The sequence below is a fragment of the Pseudophryne corroboree genome, chromosome 6 (assembly GCF_028390025.1).
Source record: "Pseudophryne corroboree isolate aPseCor3 chromosome 6, aPseCor3.hap2, whole genome shotgun sequence".
NCBI classification, from domain to species: domain Eukaryota; kingdom Metazoa; phylum Chordata; class Amphibia; order Anura; family Myobatrachidae; genus Pseudophryne; species Pseudophryne corroboree.
This window is the reverse complement of record NC_086449.1, coordinates 146,356,872-146,371,696: the sequence shown is the minus strand read 5'-3', so window position 1 is coordinate 146,371,696 and position 14,825 is coordinate 146,356,872. Positions and strand designations below refer to the sequence as shown.

At 45.1% G+C, this 14,825-nt stretch overlaps 1 protein-coding gene across 2 annotated transcripts; it reads left to right on the top strand.

Moving 5' to 3' along the window:
* Positions 1 to 941: 941 nt before the first annotated feature.
* Positions 942 to 12,849, top strand: LOC134935064 (neuropeptide Y receptor type 1-like). 2 transcript variants are annotated; one of them, XM_063930367.1, is made up of 3 exons: positions 942 to 1,056; positions 7,962 to 8,027; positions 10,472 to 12,849. In XM_063930367.1, exon 3 carries the CDS (start codon positions 10,504 to 10,506, stop codon positions 11,614 to 11,616), a length of 1,113 nt encoding a protein of 370 aa, XP_063786437.1. In that variant the 5' UTR covers positions 942 to 1,056; positions 7,962 to 8,027; positions 10,472 to 10,503; the 3' UTR covers positions 11,617 to 12,849. The 2 variants fall into 2 exon arrangements, with proteins under 2 accessions (XP_063786437.1, XP_063786436.1); XM_063930366.1 differs by having other exon boundaries at positions 942 to 1,067.
* Positions 12,850 to 14,825: the final 1,976 nt, after the last annotated feature.

Here is a 14,825-nt window from a genome sequence, read left to right as displayed (position 1 = left end):
AGGTTCAGGAATAGCAGCTGTTCCTGTGGTGGCAGTGTAATGGGTGCATGGGCATACTCAGGAATAGCAGCTGGTCCTGCGGTGGAAAGGTTATGGCTGCACGAGCATACTCAGGAATAGCAGCTGTCCCAGTGTTGGCAGGGTAATAGGGACAGGCTCAGGAATAGCAGTTGTTCCTGTGATGGCAGTGTATTGAGTAAAGGAGCATACTCAGGAATAGCAGCTGGTCATGCGGTGGCAATGTTGTGGGTGAAGGGGCATACTCTGGAATAGCAGCTGGTCCTGCGGTGGCAGGATTATGGGTGCAGGAGCATGCTCAGGAATAGCAGCTGGTCCTGCGGTGGCAGGATTATGGGTGCAGGAGCATACTCAGGAATAGCAGCTGGTCCTGCGGTGGAAGGGTTATGGGTACAGGATCATGCTCAGGAAAAGCAGCTATTCTTGTGGTGCCAGAGTAGTGGGTGCAGGAACAGTTTAGTGCGTGCATGCCCAGGAATAGCAGAAGGTGCTGGGCTGCGGAGTGTGAGGAGGATTAGGAATAATTTGTTTCTGTTGCTGGCAGATTCCAGATAAAAAAGAATTTGGTTTCCTAGCAACAGCAACTGATTCCCCATAATGAGTCTGTCCGTCTGCTGAGAGCTCTTCATTCCTCCTGCAGGAGCTGGAGGGGTTCTCCAGTCATCCCAATCTCCTGGGGTCTGCACCCCTATCATCCCAGCACCTCCTCCTTACAGCAACACCAGTGCAGAAGGGGAAGGGTGGGCACTGAGGAGGAGAGGTGAAGTGCAGGTATTAGGGGGGGAGAGAGAATATTAGAGAGAGTGAGAGACATAAGGGATGACATAGGAGAGAAGTGGGACACCATCAGAGACAGAGGTCAGTGGAAAGGTAAAGAGAGGGGAGAGATAAGGGGGCGGGGGGCAGCTGGAAGGGGGGGCAGAGAGTAGGAGTCACACAGCAGACATCTGACAGTTCTCTCCTCCCTGCTTATCTCGCTGCTTCTTCTTCTCCTCACCATTCTCTCTACACCTGATCCCTACATGCTGACACTCTCCTGTGAGTGACACGTAAGTGACTGTCTCTCCTTGCTCTGTGTCTGTCACCCTGTCCCATCCGGTCAGCTCCCAGGGGTTTCTACAACACTTGGTAACAAACTGATTTGTAGCAAAACCAATGGTGCATGTGGATCAGGCAGTCATAATCTGCATAGCATCTTCTCACCCACCTCCTACCTACTGTAGACCCCCTAGATGTCCTGTCTCATTAACGCTTTATCTGCCAGGGGGGTCCATAGTGCTTCCTATACAATGCAGACAGGACTGATTGAAGATAATTCTTCCTAGGGTTCTACCCCATGATTTTCTATAAACTCGCATGTTATATTAGATCAGGGGTGCTCAACAATCATTTATTCGTTATTCGTTTGTCTTTTGACTGGGACCTAAAGTGACAATATTCAAATGTTTTGTCACTGAGATATACTGTATATATATACACACACACACACACACACACACACACACACACACACACACACACACACACACACACACACACACACACACACACACACACACACACACACACACACACACACACACACACACACACACACACACACACACACACACACACACACACACACACACATATAAAATATCTGCCACTGGGGGAATTGTTCACAGATTATGGGATCCCACTTAGAGCCCCAACCCACAGACTGCAAAGGTCTGTTACGGAGCACTGTATTTATGTTATGATGGATCAATGCACATTAATCCCATTAAATCTCGCCAATGGCATTATCAGTAATATATTTATATAAAACTTGAAAAGAAAGCTGTGAGTACATTCTGTGATAATACCTGCTCTATAGCCTATTATAAGCACCACCAGATACCCTCATAATTGTGGGCAGAATGGAAGTTCTTAGTATGTTGTTAGACATTTACTAAGAAGGGGCCAGGAGTTTCCTCCTGAGATCTCACATGGTTGCCAGATGTGGGTAGCTAACTAATTCAACACCCCCCCCCCCCCCCACCCCACCCCATCTGAAGATGTCATTAGTTGCCAGGGCCATGCTCGGAGCTTTGTAATTCTGATAGCAGAGCAGTCCCATTAGAAACCAGGGGGCTACTACTTTTGTCAGAAATGGAGGGGCCGCATATTGGAGATCATTCATAAATCCTGGGGATCCTTAACATTTGCAGGTGCCCCTCCTGAAAAGGGGTGTTTTGATGGTATATTCTGCAAATAGAGAAGTTTTTGTAGTTTAATTGATGTCTAATATAGAATGCATATTAGAGAATACATTTGTTGCACATAAAATAGTTATTTTAAAACATGGGGCCTAATTCAGACCTTATCGCAGCAGCAAATTTGTTAGAAATTAGGCAAAACCATGTGCACTGCAGGGGGGACAAATGTAACATGTGCAGAGAGAGTTAGATTTGGGTGGAGTGTGTTCAAACTGAAATCTAAATTGCAGTGTAAAAATAAAGCAGCCAGTATTTACCCTGCACAGAAACAATATAACCCACCCAAATCTAACTCTCTCTTCACATGTTATATCTGCCCCCCCCCCCCTGCAGTGCACAAGGGGCCTAATTCAGACCTGATCGTAGCAGCAAATTTGTTAGCGGATGGGCAGAACCATGGGGGTCATTCAGACCTGATCGTTAGGCTGTGTTTTCATACAGCGGGCAATCAGGTCTAAACTGCGCATGCATATGCACCACAATGCGCAGGCGTGTTGCTCGGGTACAAAGCGGATCGCCGCTCAGCGATGGGTTTGTGCGAAGGATCCATTCGCACTGGCATTCGTAAGGAGATTGACAGGAAGAAGGCATTTGTGGGTGGCCACTGACCGTTTTCTGGGAGTGTTTGGAAAAACGCAGGCGTGTCCAAGCGTTTGCAGGGCGGGTTACTGATGTCAATTCCGATCCTGAACAGGCTGAAGTGATCGCCGCGGCTGAGTAAGTCCTGGGCTGTGCAGACACTGCACAACATCTGTTTGTACATTTCTGCTACGGCGTTTGCACACTTGCACAGCTAAAATAACCTTCCCCTGTAGGCGGTGACTATCTGATCGCGGCAGTGCAAAATTAGGCCCCATGTGCACTGCAGGGGGGGCAGATATAACATGTGCAGAGAGAGTTAGATTTGGGTGGGGTGTGTTCAAACTGAAATCTAAATTGCAGTGTAAAAATAAAGCAGCCAGTATTTATCCTGCACAGAAACAATATAACCCACCCAAATCTAACTTTCTCTGCATATGTTATATCTGCCACCCCCCCCCCCCCCTGCAGTGCACATGTTTTTGCCCATTAGCTAACAAATTTGCTGCTGCGATCAGGTCTGAATCAGGCCCATTGGCGCAAGTGGGACATCAGGGTCTGAGATGTGTGTTTGGCAGAAACTACAGGCATGCGCTATTACTGGCTGACTGATGTACAGTATAACTTGAGCTCTGCACATTGGCAGAAATACATTACAGGTTGAGTATCCCATATCCAAAATGCTTGGGACCAGAAGTATATTGGATATCGGATTTTTACGTATTTTGGAATAATTGCATACCATAATGAGATATCATGGCGATGGGACCTAAGTCTCAGCACAGAATGCGTTTATGTTTCATACACACCGTATACACACAGCCTGAAGGTCATTTTATACAATATTTTTAATTACTTTGTGTATTGAACAAAGTTTGTGTACATTGAGGCATCAGAAAACAAAGGTTTCACTATCTCAGTCTCACTCAAAAAATTCTGTATTTCAGAATATTCCATATTTTGGAATATTTGGATATGTGATACTCAACCTGTGTATGTACATGGGCTTCTTTAATTTACACCCATTTTTCCAGAGCATGTACGTACTGTAGTTTAGTATGTACAGCAACTTCTACTAGCTGACAGATTATGTTGGCAGACTTGGGTCATTGAGCAACAGCAAGAGAGTTCCAGGCAACCTAATCTTGCCATAAATAATTCGGATCCATGGTTTATTTAGAATTTTATATATAATTTAGAAAATCCTATTTGTATTTATGTGTGCTCTGAATGTACTTAAAAAAAGGAAGTAAAGAAAACATAATGCTGTGTATATGCTCAGTTAAGCTGGGTACACACTAGACAATACATCGTCCTTGCACATCATCTAGTGTGTACGGATAGTTGCGCGCTCCCACGTGTCGTTCATTGGCCCTCATTCCGAGTTGATCGCTCGCTAGCTGCTTTTAGCAGCAGTGCAAACGCTAAGCCGCCGCCCTCTGGGAGTGTATCTTAGCTTAGTAGAATAGCAAACGAAAGGTTAGCAGAACTGCACGACATTTTTTTCATGCAGTTTCAGAGTGGCTCAGAACGTACTCCTAGATTGCGATCACTGCAGTCTGTTTAGTTCCTGGTTTGACGTCACAAGCACACCCTGCGTTCGGCCAGCCACTCCCCCGTTTCTCCAGCCACTCCTGCGTTTTAGCCTGACACGCCTGCGTTTTTTAGCACACTCCCGGAAAACGCTCAGTTACCACCCAGAAACACCCACTTCCTGTCAATCACTCACCGATCAGCAGAGCGACTGAAAAGCGTTGTTCGCCCCTGTGTAAAATTGCTTAGTTTTGTGTGAAATTACTTGGCGCGTGCGCCCTGCGGCCCATACGCATGCGCAGAACAGCCAGTTTTTAGCCTGATCGCTATGCTGCGAAAACGTCAGCGAGCGATCAACTCGGAATGAGGGCCATTGTGTCTTCTGATTGGCTTGCAGTGCAGGCCGTTCAGAAGATATTTTGAATGCCACCATGCTTCTGGCTGTGGCCACTGAACGATATAATGCGAAGTCATGCGCTATATCATTCAGTGTGTACGGGATAGCCGACGTATTGCTGACAGCCACATCGTCTAGTGCGTACCCAGCATTAGATGCAGCCAGCTCATAGACGCTATCATTTGTGACAATCGTATATCAAGTGAACAAGCGGTTATACTTGCACCCTCAGTAAGGGGCTCATTTATCAACAAGTTTGCATATGACGATTGGTGCTCCAGCCAATCAGCTCCCAACTGTCATTTTTCAAACACATGACAGGAGCTGATTGACTGGAGCACCATTTATCATACGCAACAAGTTTTAAATAAAACTATAAGGGCCTTATTCAGAATTGAATTCTATGCCGAAATTGATGCAAATGACCAATGGTTTTGGTTTTTTATGCGCGTGAGTCGCAGAGCGCATCCGGGCTGATTGTCACCGCAAAGAGGTGCAGAACAGAAAGGAAATCGGCTGCAGCATTAGCATCAGATGAGATTGCGGCAAAATATGCAGGCGCTTCTGTATGCAACACTGGATCAGGCCTTAAGAGAGGAGATTGCCTGGACAGTTACTTATAGATGTGAAAGTCACATTCTTCAATATAAAATATAATTATATACAAAACAGATATGAAACACAAGTGAAACTGAATTCAAACATCTGTTGTTTTTCCATTTAAAAATATATGGAATCATCTACTACATTCCTGCAGTAGCCTAAATGGAAATGTCAATAAGTAATGTGAAAAGATGGCTACTACTTTCCTGCAGTAGCCTAAATGGAAATGTCAATAAGTAATGTGAAAAGATGGCTACTACTTGATATAATACACCCACCTAGCTAATGGGGTATTCAGTAAGGACTGCAAATGCAAATCTGCTCGCATACCACCTCCTACCTACATCTGTGATGCAAACCATTGGTCGCAATGTTCATCTGCAACGGCAGGCTGAGTAAGCTTAAGCTTTCTCATACTTGATGTCGCACTGCGGCTTCCGAGGCCAAGGTAACTGCATCTCGCGATGCAGTCCTTGGCCTCGCCACTCCCGGAAAACTTATTGCCCTCATTTTCCCCCAACGCCACCCCCACGAACGCCTTTGCCTGTCAATCAGGCAGAGGCGTTTGCATATCTGCGCGTGATCGCAGGACCCGTTCTGTACAAACATCGGGGAAATGCAGCAAGGATCGCATCAGTGATCCTTACTGAATTAGCCCCTAAGTACTGGAGGGCTGGAGTTAGCAATACACAATCAGCCAATCAGAAGCAGCAGGATTGTGCTGCTGATAATTAAAATTATTAGCCTCCAAAAAGGCATAACTGTAGCTGTGCCCACTTCCAATTGCTTTGCAGTTGTATGGAAAACTCTTGTGCTTAAGCTGCAGATAAACTACATGATAGCGACCGGTTGATAATCAGAGCGCCTTCAAACACTGCAAGACGTATTGTGGCAATCTCCATTCACAGCCTGAAGTTGGCTGAATGACGGTTGGGTGGATCAGACAGGTTTGATAACCAAACGTTCCAGACCGTTTCTCAGCCGTTTCCAGGCTGTGAAGATTGTTGTTCTGTACCGTGCACTGAATGATAATCGTTCATACCAGCCCTTTATTTAGCTGGTATGAATGATTTTCATAAAGTGTATGGCCAGCTTTACACTTGGCCGTCCACCTATTCAGACATAGGGGCAGATGTACTAAGCCTTGGATAGTGATAAAGTGGAAAGAGATAAAGTACCAGTCAATAAGCTTCTAACAACCATGTTACAGGCTATGAAAAAAATGACAGGAGCTGATTGGTTGGTAGTTTATCACTCTCCACTTTATCACTCTCCAAGGCTAGTACATCCCTCCAATACTCTCATGGATTTTTAGTATGCATACTGCATGCATTATGGAAATACGTATCTGGAACACAATAAGCTTACATACTCCCACCACTACACGATCACCATTGTGTTAGTAGTAATAAAGGAGACATCAATACACTGCCCATCGTTTGGTTTATTTGAGTGGGAAAAGTTATAGAAACAAACGTTTGTCATTTTTTTCCTGTTATAATTATCTCTAGGTTTGGGAATGGCAGTACTCAGAAGTTACACACCTTGGGGCCGATGCAGAAAGCATCTGACTGCAAAACACAGATGTAAAATGTTTACAGAGAATTACAGATGTGTGAAACGTATAATAGTATGTTAAATGCATCAAACTCGTCAGGCAGCCTATTGCCCACCATTGTTTTTAAGCATATCATGATGTTTCTGTGATGATAATGGTGACTGGCATTTAATGTGGAATTAAAAAATAAATAGTTTCTAAGAATGGTGTGGCCACCACACAAAAGTCATCCAAGCACCAGAAGTCATAGCATGTGCTGATTGCCGCAATTTGGAAATTGACATTGTGGGGTCCCCCAAGACAAGGCTATGTCTCAATAACAGGGAAACCCCAGCTAGGTGTCCTCTATAATGTCATGCAGCACTAGTTGGGTGCTAATTCCTACTTAGAACCCTAGGAATAAAACAACTGCAATCATCAGAAAGACGTGCCTAAAGGGTGTTTTGGATTGTTAATAGTTAAACCCGAGAAATCTGCATTTTTTTTCTTTGGCACTACTGGCCCCAGCAAGCCCTGACAGCCATGGACTTCTGGGGTACACCTCTAGAACTACTAGTAACACCATACACATGATTGCCAGGGAGTGCTGATACTTGTAGAACTACAAGTAAATACAAGCACTGACACTTCAGTGGAAAAGAGCATTTCTAAAGGTATGTACACACTACCCGATGGGTGCCGCAGATCCGGCAAATTCTCTGATTCAAATGCATATCAGATCAGTGCGCATCCAACTGGTCAGTTTTAGGACCAGGGCCATATTTGTGTGAAGTTTGTATGTGCTCTGTGTCTGTGTGGGTTTCCTCCACGCGCTTATTTATTTTGTCCACGCTCCAAAAACCATTGCACTCTCCATTTTACTGATGTGCACAATAGCTCATTCTCTGTAAAACCCTGCAATGATGTCGGCTTTATATAAATAATGCTTAATAAATAATAAACCTTATCTTCATTTCCCACTTTTAACCCCACAGTTCTTCTGTCTCTTTCTAGACACTTGTTTAAATATATCCCCCAATGTTTTTTCTTCTAGAAATCACCAGTAACAGAACATCAGGTCTTACAATGACCTAGTCCAGAGGTCGTTCTTAACTGTTCGGTAAGCCTGGCCTTTTCATCCGTTTAGGAAGACGGTATCCTCAGTGTATTTTCTTTATTTATAGAAAAAGGTCTCCTCTAAATGTTATATTTATACACTTCTAAAACCTTCCCCCATCCGCAACACTAATGTATTATTACATGCTGCTAAATAATGCATACATAGATCTGAGAAGAGAGGATTATTTGCTAAAACACAGAGCTATGGAGGCTATTCAGCTTCAGCCGATAATTAGCGAAAACACCGATTGGCTGATTCTTGCCCGTCGGCATGATGCAATCGCATATTGATTGACAGGTGGTGGGCGTTCGGGGGCGGCTATGCAACGTTGGTGGGCAGTGGTGTGTGTCATGGCCGTTTTCGGGGCGGCCGGTTGAAGTCACCTGCGTTACCTGCGATGGGAAACATGGCGTCGGTGTGCCTGTATACGCAGCCTAGCTGCGTATACAGGGGGCAACCGGTATTTCCAAGTTTTCACAATTTCTGCGATGCGATTACATTTGAAATGCAATTGCATTGCAGAGCGTTGCTCCACCTGCTAGGCGGCCTTTCCCTGTGCTGGGCTGCCCCCAACATGCGATTTTCACCAGAAGAAGATTTTAGCAAATCTGCTACTGATGCTGAATCCCCCCTACGGGGGTCATTCCGAGTTGTTCGCTCGTTGCCGATTTTCGCTATACTGCGATTAGTCGCTTACTGCGCATGCGCAAGGTACGCAGAGCGCATGCGCTTAGTTATTTTACTAAAAACTTAGCTGTTTTGCTGTGGCTTCTGCGGCGCTTTTAAGTCGCACTGGTGTTCGGTAAATTATTGACAGGAAAGGGGCGTTTCTGGGTGGCAACTCATCGCTTTCCCGGCGTTGGCTAAAAAACGCAGGAGTGTCAGGGAAAAACGCAGGAGTGTCTGGAGAAACGGGGGAGTGGCTGGCCGAACGCAGGGCGTGTTTGTGACGTCAAACAAGGATCGAAACGGCCTGAGCTGATCGCAATCTGTGAGTAGGTTCGGAGCTACTCAGAAACTGCTAAGAATTATTTATTCGCAATTCTGCTAATCTTTCGTTCGCAATTCTGCTAAGCTAAGATACACTCCCAGAGGGCGGCGGCCTAGCGTGTGCAATGCTGATAAAAGCAGCTAGTGAGCGAACAACTCGGAATGACCCCCTATGTGCAGAAATGGTCTGTATCCAGAAGAAATCAGTCAGGTTCTAGCTGTCATGTTTCTGCAGTGGGTTATAGATACAGTATGTGTGCATATAGCATGTGTAATAACTAAACCCCACAGGATTGTAATGTTTTCAATTATACACAATGGAGTCACATTATTATGACCACCTCCTACATTTGATATCGGCAGCGTGTAGCCCATGAAGTACATCACGTGTCATGTGCTGGCTTGGTGGGTATATAAGGTATGCGATAGGTTGTCTGCACACATATCACTCATTGCTGTCATGGGTAAAAGGGGCGATTTATCTGAGTTGCAAAAAGGGATGATTATCAGCTTTCAGGCCAAGGGTGTCAGTATTTCTGAAGCAGCGCAGATTGTGAAGACTTAGAAAATAGACTCCATATGCCCCAAAGTACCAACCAGTCAGCGGCTAACTGCCATTTACTAGACTGTGGGGTCTATTTACTAAGCCTTGGATGGAGATAAAGTCGCCTGAGATAAAGTACCAGCCAATCGGCTCCTACCTGCCATGTCACAGACTGTGTTTGAAAAATGACAGTTAGGAACTGATTGGCTGGTACTTTATCTCCATCCAAGGCTTAGTAAATAGACACCTGTGTTTGAAAAATGACAGTTAGGAGCTGATTGGATGGTACTTTATCTTGACACAATGCATACCTCCCAACCGTCCCCATTTTAGCTGGACAGTTCCACTAACTGAGGGCTGTCCCACCCTCAGGCCACAGGTGGTTGGGAGGTTGGGGAACTGAGCAGTGGTGCTGGCGAGGGTGGTGAATAGATGCCACACGCATGTGCACGTCGTCCATTCACTGCAGAGTGGAGGCTGTGGGCAGCCTAGCAGCTGCCGGAGTGCTGGGCACACCCCCAGCATGACGCAAAACGGGGGGTTGTCATGCGGGCACAGCTTAAATAGCGTGATTCCGGGGACATGGTCTATAGGACAAAAGCTAAGCCTCCTTTTCGGGTGTGTGCACCTTCGGTGTGCAAAAGAAGTCCCTACTTCTACTTCTGAAATGTTGTGAGGCGTGCTTTATGTCTCTCCAAGCTTTGATAACTCTCTCCCCTATTGATGGTGGTTTATTGTACTATATATTTGTTCCCACCAATGTAATACAGTGCAGATATTATAGCATGTCCCTATCTAAGCTGAAGTCAGATAAATCGAATTGGAATGTTATGGATGCTGATGGACTTTAGCTCTTGTCAGACTAATATCTTTATATAACTCAAATTTATAAATGTTTTGTGCTTTGCAGGTTAGTCCAGAGGAATACAACATTTTCAGAAAATGGAGGACTATCTGCGCCTTCTCTACCTAAATGTGTCCGGACGTCTGGGCCCCAACTGGGAACGTGAGGACCCTTGTACAGACTCTGTTGGCAATGTAACCTTCCTAGTGGTGGCATACAGTGCTCTCATAGCCGTGGGGCTTATTGGAAACTCTTGCCTGGTCTTTGTTATTGCTCGTCAGCGGGAAATGCGGAATGTCACAAACATTTTTATCGCCAACCTGTCCTGCTCTGATATACTTATGGCTCTGGTGTGCCTTCCCGTCACTGTAATCTACACTCTTATGAACCGCTGGATCCTTGGCGAAGCACTCTGCAAAGTCACACCATTTGTACAGTGTATCTCTGTCACAGTCTCTGTACTGTCACTGGTCCTCATTGCTTTGGAAAGGCACCAGCTCATTATTCACCCAACCGGTTGGAAGCCCTTGCCATGGCATGCTTACCTTGCCGTTGCTGTAACCTGGGCGGTATCGTGTTTCATTTCCTTGCCATTCCTTTCCGTCAGCATTCTAACCAAGCACCCATTTCAGAACCTTTCATTGCCGTTTGATCCTTTCATTGACCATTATGTTTGTACTGACAGTTGGCCTTCTGAGCACCACCGCCTGGCTTACACCACCTGTCTCCTGCTCTTCCAATACTGCCTTCCCCTGCTACTCATTCTTTTGTGTTACCTTCGTATCTTTCTGCGGCTGCGGAGGAGAAGAGATGTGGTGGAAAGAGCAGGTGGTGGGGATTCTGGAGGACGTCGGGGAGGTCACCGCAGGGTAAATGTCATGCTACTTTCCATTGTGGTAGCATTTGGTCTTTGTTGGCTTCCCCTCACTGTTTTCAATGCTCTCTTCGATTGGGACCACGAGCGCATCTCTGCCTGCTACCACAATCTCATATTCTCTCTCTGCCACCTCTCAGCCATGGCGTCCACTTGTGTCAATCCTGTCATGTATGGTTTCCTCAACAGCAACTTCCAAAAAGAAGTGAAGACCTTGCTACTCCGCTGCCGGTGTGCAGGGGGTCGGGACCGATATGAGAGTTTTCCACTCTCCACCGTCAGCACCGAGGTGTCTAAAGCTTCTCTGCAAAGTGTGACCAATGGGAACAATGTATAAAGCGGGCTGTTAGGAATCAGGTGTGGACAATCTGGTGGTGTTCTGAACTGGAGCGGTAAAGTGTAACTGTCTTTCAATTCCATGCCCGAGGGTCAAAATGCTGCTTCTTGGTTCTGCTATTCGCTGCAAGTATGCGGCACTTTTGTTGTTTACGTGGCCTCAAAGACTTTACTAAAAAACTTTTTTTTTCACTAATATTATTAGCCCAGCATCCAACAGCATGCACACCTGTGTTAGTGAGCCCTGAACATCTACCTGTCTTTTATTAGATATTGCTGCGGAAATTCAGAGGTGAGAAATACTGTAATAATATCCACCACATTGAACTTGGATTTCTTTGCTTTGCTACCATATAGCTTAAATATCTCTTAAGGAAACAAAGACACAGGTAGTCAGGATATACCACAAGCTATTTTTGATCCTCACTAGAGACTTGCACCATAAGCAGCTCACTGCAAATATCCCCCCAAAGGTGGACAGTTCCTTCACAACTTGCACTAAAACTGGAAATCTCTCAGATTGTGAGTTGCATGTTTTATAATAAAACATGAGAATATACCAAACACCTTTCCCATCACAAAGGTGTGAAACTGAAAATTGATGTTTCCTTGTACATAGCTGCAAATATTATCAAATGGAATATATATATATATATATTTATATATATGACATTTAAATAAGATTTTCAGATGGCAGCTCCCACAAGTAAACTCCCAAACCATGTATATCAATGTTTACATGTACACAGAGATGATTTATAACTTTTATATATCCCGTCCTACTTTGTGTGTATGGGTTGGTCTCTAGATGTCGATTTTGTCCGTTATTAGACCAAATGAGGCACACTAATGTCCATTCGTACATATCTATGAAAGAGAGCCTGCTACCATGTGTGATGTGTCTTTGCTGTGTGAATATATGGTTGCGTGTGTATGAGGGGAGGCTGGCACTGCCCTTGTTTACCTATGTTGTGCTTTACCTGTTTGCATACATGACGTTAAGTGTGGCGCTGTCTGTACATGCTGTGTGTGTGTGTGCCTTGGGCAGGCTGGTACTACCCTTGCAATACATGTGCTGGGTACACATGTATGTTCTCGCATTGTTTCAGAAGGTGAACTACCGATATCTGCCATGTGTGCTACACCCATACAAATATACCTACTTCACCATTTATCTGCATCACCAGAATACTATACTGAATTTACTGAAATAAATATTTGTTGTAGTCATGAATGCCTGTTACATTTGTACATATCATGATGTCCAGTGGCCTCCGATTTCCAGAGAGAGTCCAGCATTCAAAAGAGCTGCCTCTGGAAATGTCCCTATTTCATACAATATTCTGTAATGTCATACCAGGATCCCGCACACACCGCAGGCACAGCCACCTGAAAAGAAGGTGTGGCCTCCTGACACGTCCCCTGTTTTTGTCACCCTGGCAGACTGCCCAGCACTCACGGAGATGCTGGTCTGCCCCCAGGCTCTCTTCGCACTGTGAACAAATGCAATGCACATGCCCACAGCATCTATTCACCCGTAGTGCAAGTGATCCCCTCCCACAACTTTTTTCTCCAGTGGGACAATGCAGCCCGTGGTGTGGCGGCAGGACAGAACCCGAAATGCGGGACTGAGCCGCTGAAAGCAGGACAGTTGGGAGGTATGCTTTTTCTCAGGAATGTTGAGACGTCACAGTAAAATTCTACTTACTCTGTATATTATTTATTACCAGTTATTTATATAGCGCAAACATATTCCGCAGCGCTTTACAGAGAATATTTGCCCATTCACATTAGTCCCTGCCAGAGTGGACCTTATAATCTAATCTATATTCCCTATCACATGTACGCACAGTCATGCTAGGGTTAATTTTTGTTGGGAGCCAGTTAACCTACCAGTATATATTTTGAATTGTGGGAGGAAACCAAAGTACCGGGATGAAACCCACACAAGCATGGGGAGACTATACAAACTCCACACAGTTAGGGCCATTGTGGGAATCGAACACATGACCTCAGTAGCGTGAGGCAGTAATGCTAACCATTACACCATCCATGATGAGGAATTGTATTTCTCATTATCTGTCTTCACATTATAGCCTTTATAGGTTAATACTTAATAAAGGCAGGTATTTTGAAGATAAACCCAAAATATAAACAAGTCAAACAAACGTCTCATAATAGGAATTGTAACACACAAAGAGGACATGAATCAAACCTTCTAAAAAGGACAAGTGGATACATTTTCCACAGTAACCAGTCAGCTTTAAGCTATCATTTATCAAGTTAATTCTATAATATAGTGGCCCAGATGCATCAACGTTTGGAAAGTTATAAATTGGAGAGTGAAAAAGTACCAGCCAATCAGCTCCTGACTTCCATGTCACAGGCTGTGTTTGAAAAATGGCAGTTAGGACCTGATTGGCTGGCACTTCTTCACTCTCTATTTTATCACTTTCTAAGCCAGGGGTGGGGAACCTTCGTCCCTCCAGCTGTTGTTAAACTACACATCCCAGCATGCCCTGCAACAGTTTTAGCATGGCCAAATAGCAAAACCATAGCAAGGCATGCTGGTATGTTTAGTTCAACAACAGCTGGAGGGCCGAAGGTTCCCCACCCCTGTTCTAAGCGATGATGCATCTAGCCCGATATTTAGAAGCTGGTTGGTTGGTTGGTATGGGAAACTTCTTCACCTGTTCTCGTTGGAAAGTTTGATACGTCTACCCACAAGTTCTTTTGAGACATTCTCATGTGATCCTGCTCGGTTCCAAAGTTTCCCTGGAAATAATTGTAATATATTGGCAACTATAGGTGTGTGAGCTGGTGGGCTGCCAAAGTATTGAATGGATGTTACTCCATGTGAAAGGCATGTACAATGTCTAACGGAATCAGTATGTATGACCGGCGTCCGGGATCCCGGCATTCATAATTCCGACATTGGGATCCCGATGTTCAAAATCCCGACAGGGATTACCCCCTAACCCTAACCTTTTGGTCCCGTAACCTAAACCTAACCTCCCCCTGGAGTTGCCTAACCCTAACCTCCCATCCCGTCAGGATTCTGTCGTCGGTCTCCTGCCCTTTTCAGAGTTTCCACATCGGGATTCCAACGAGTGCCGGGATTCCAGCGTTGGTTATACGGCTACAGGGATCCCGACAGCCGGCATATTCACTGCATCCCGGTCTAACAGATATGCTGCCCTGTCTATATTT

Coding starts and splice junctions, on each gene's coding strand:
- LOC134935064 (XM_063930367.1), top strand. CDS start 10,504: ATGGAGGACTATCTGCGCCTTCTCTACCTAAATGTGTCCGGACGTCTG.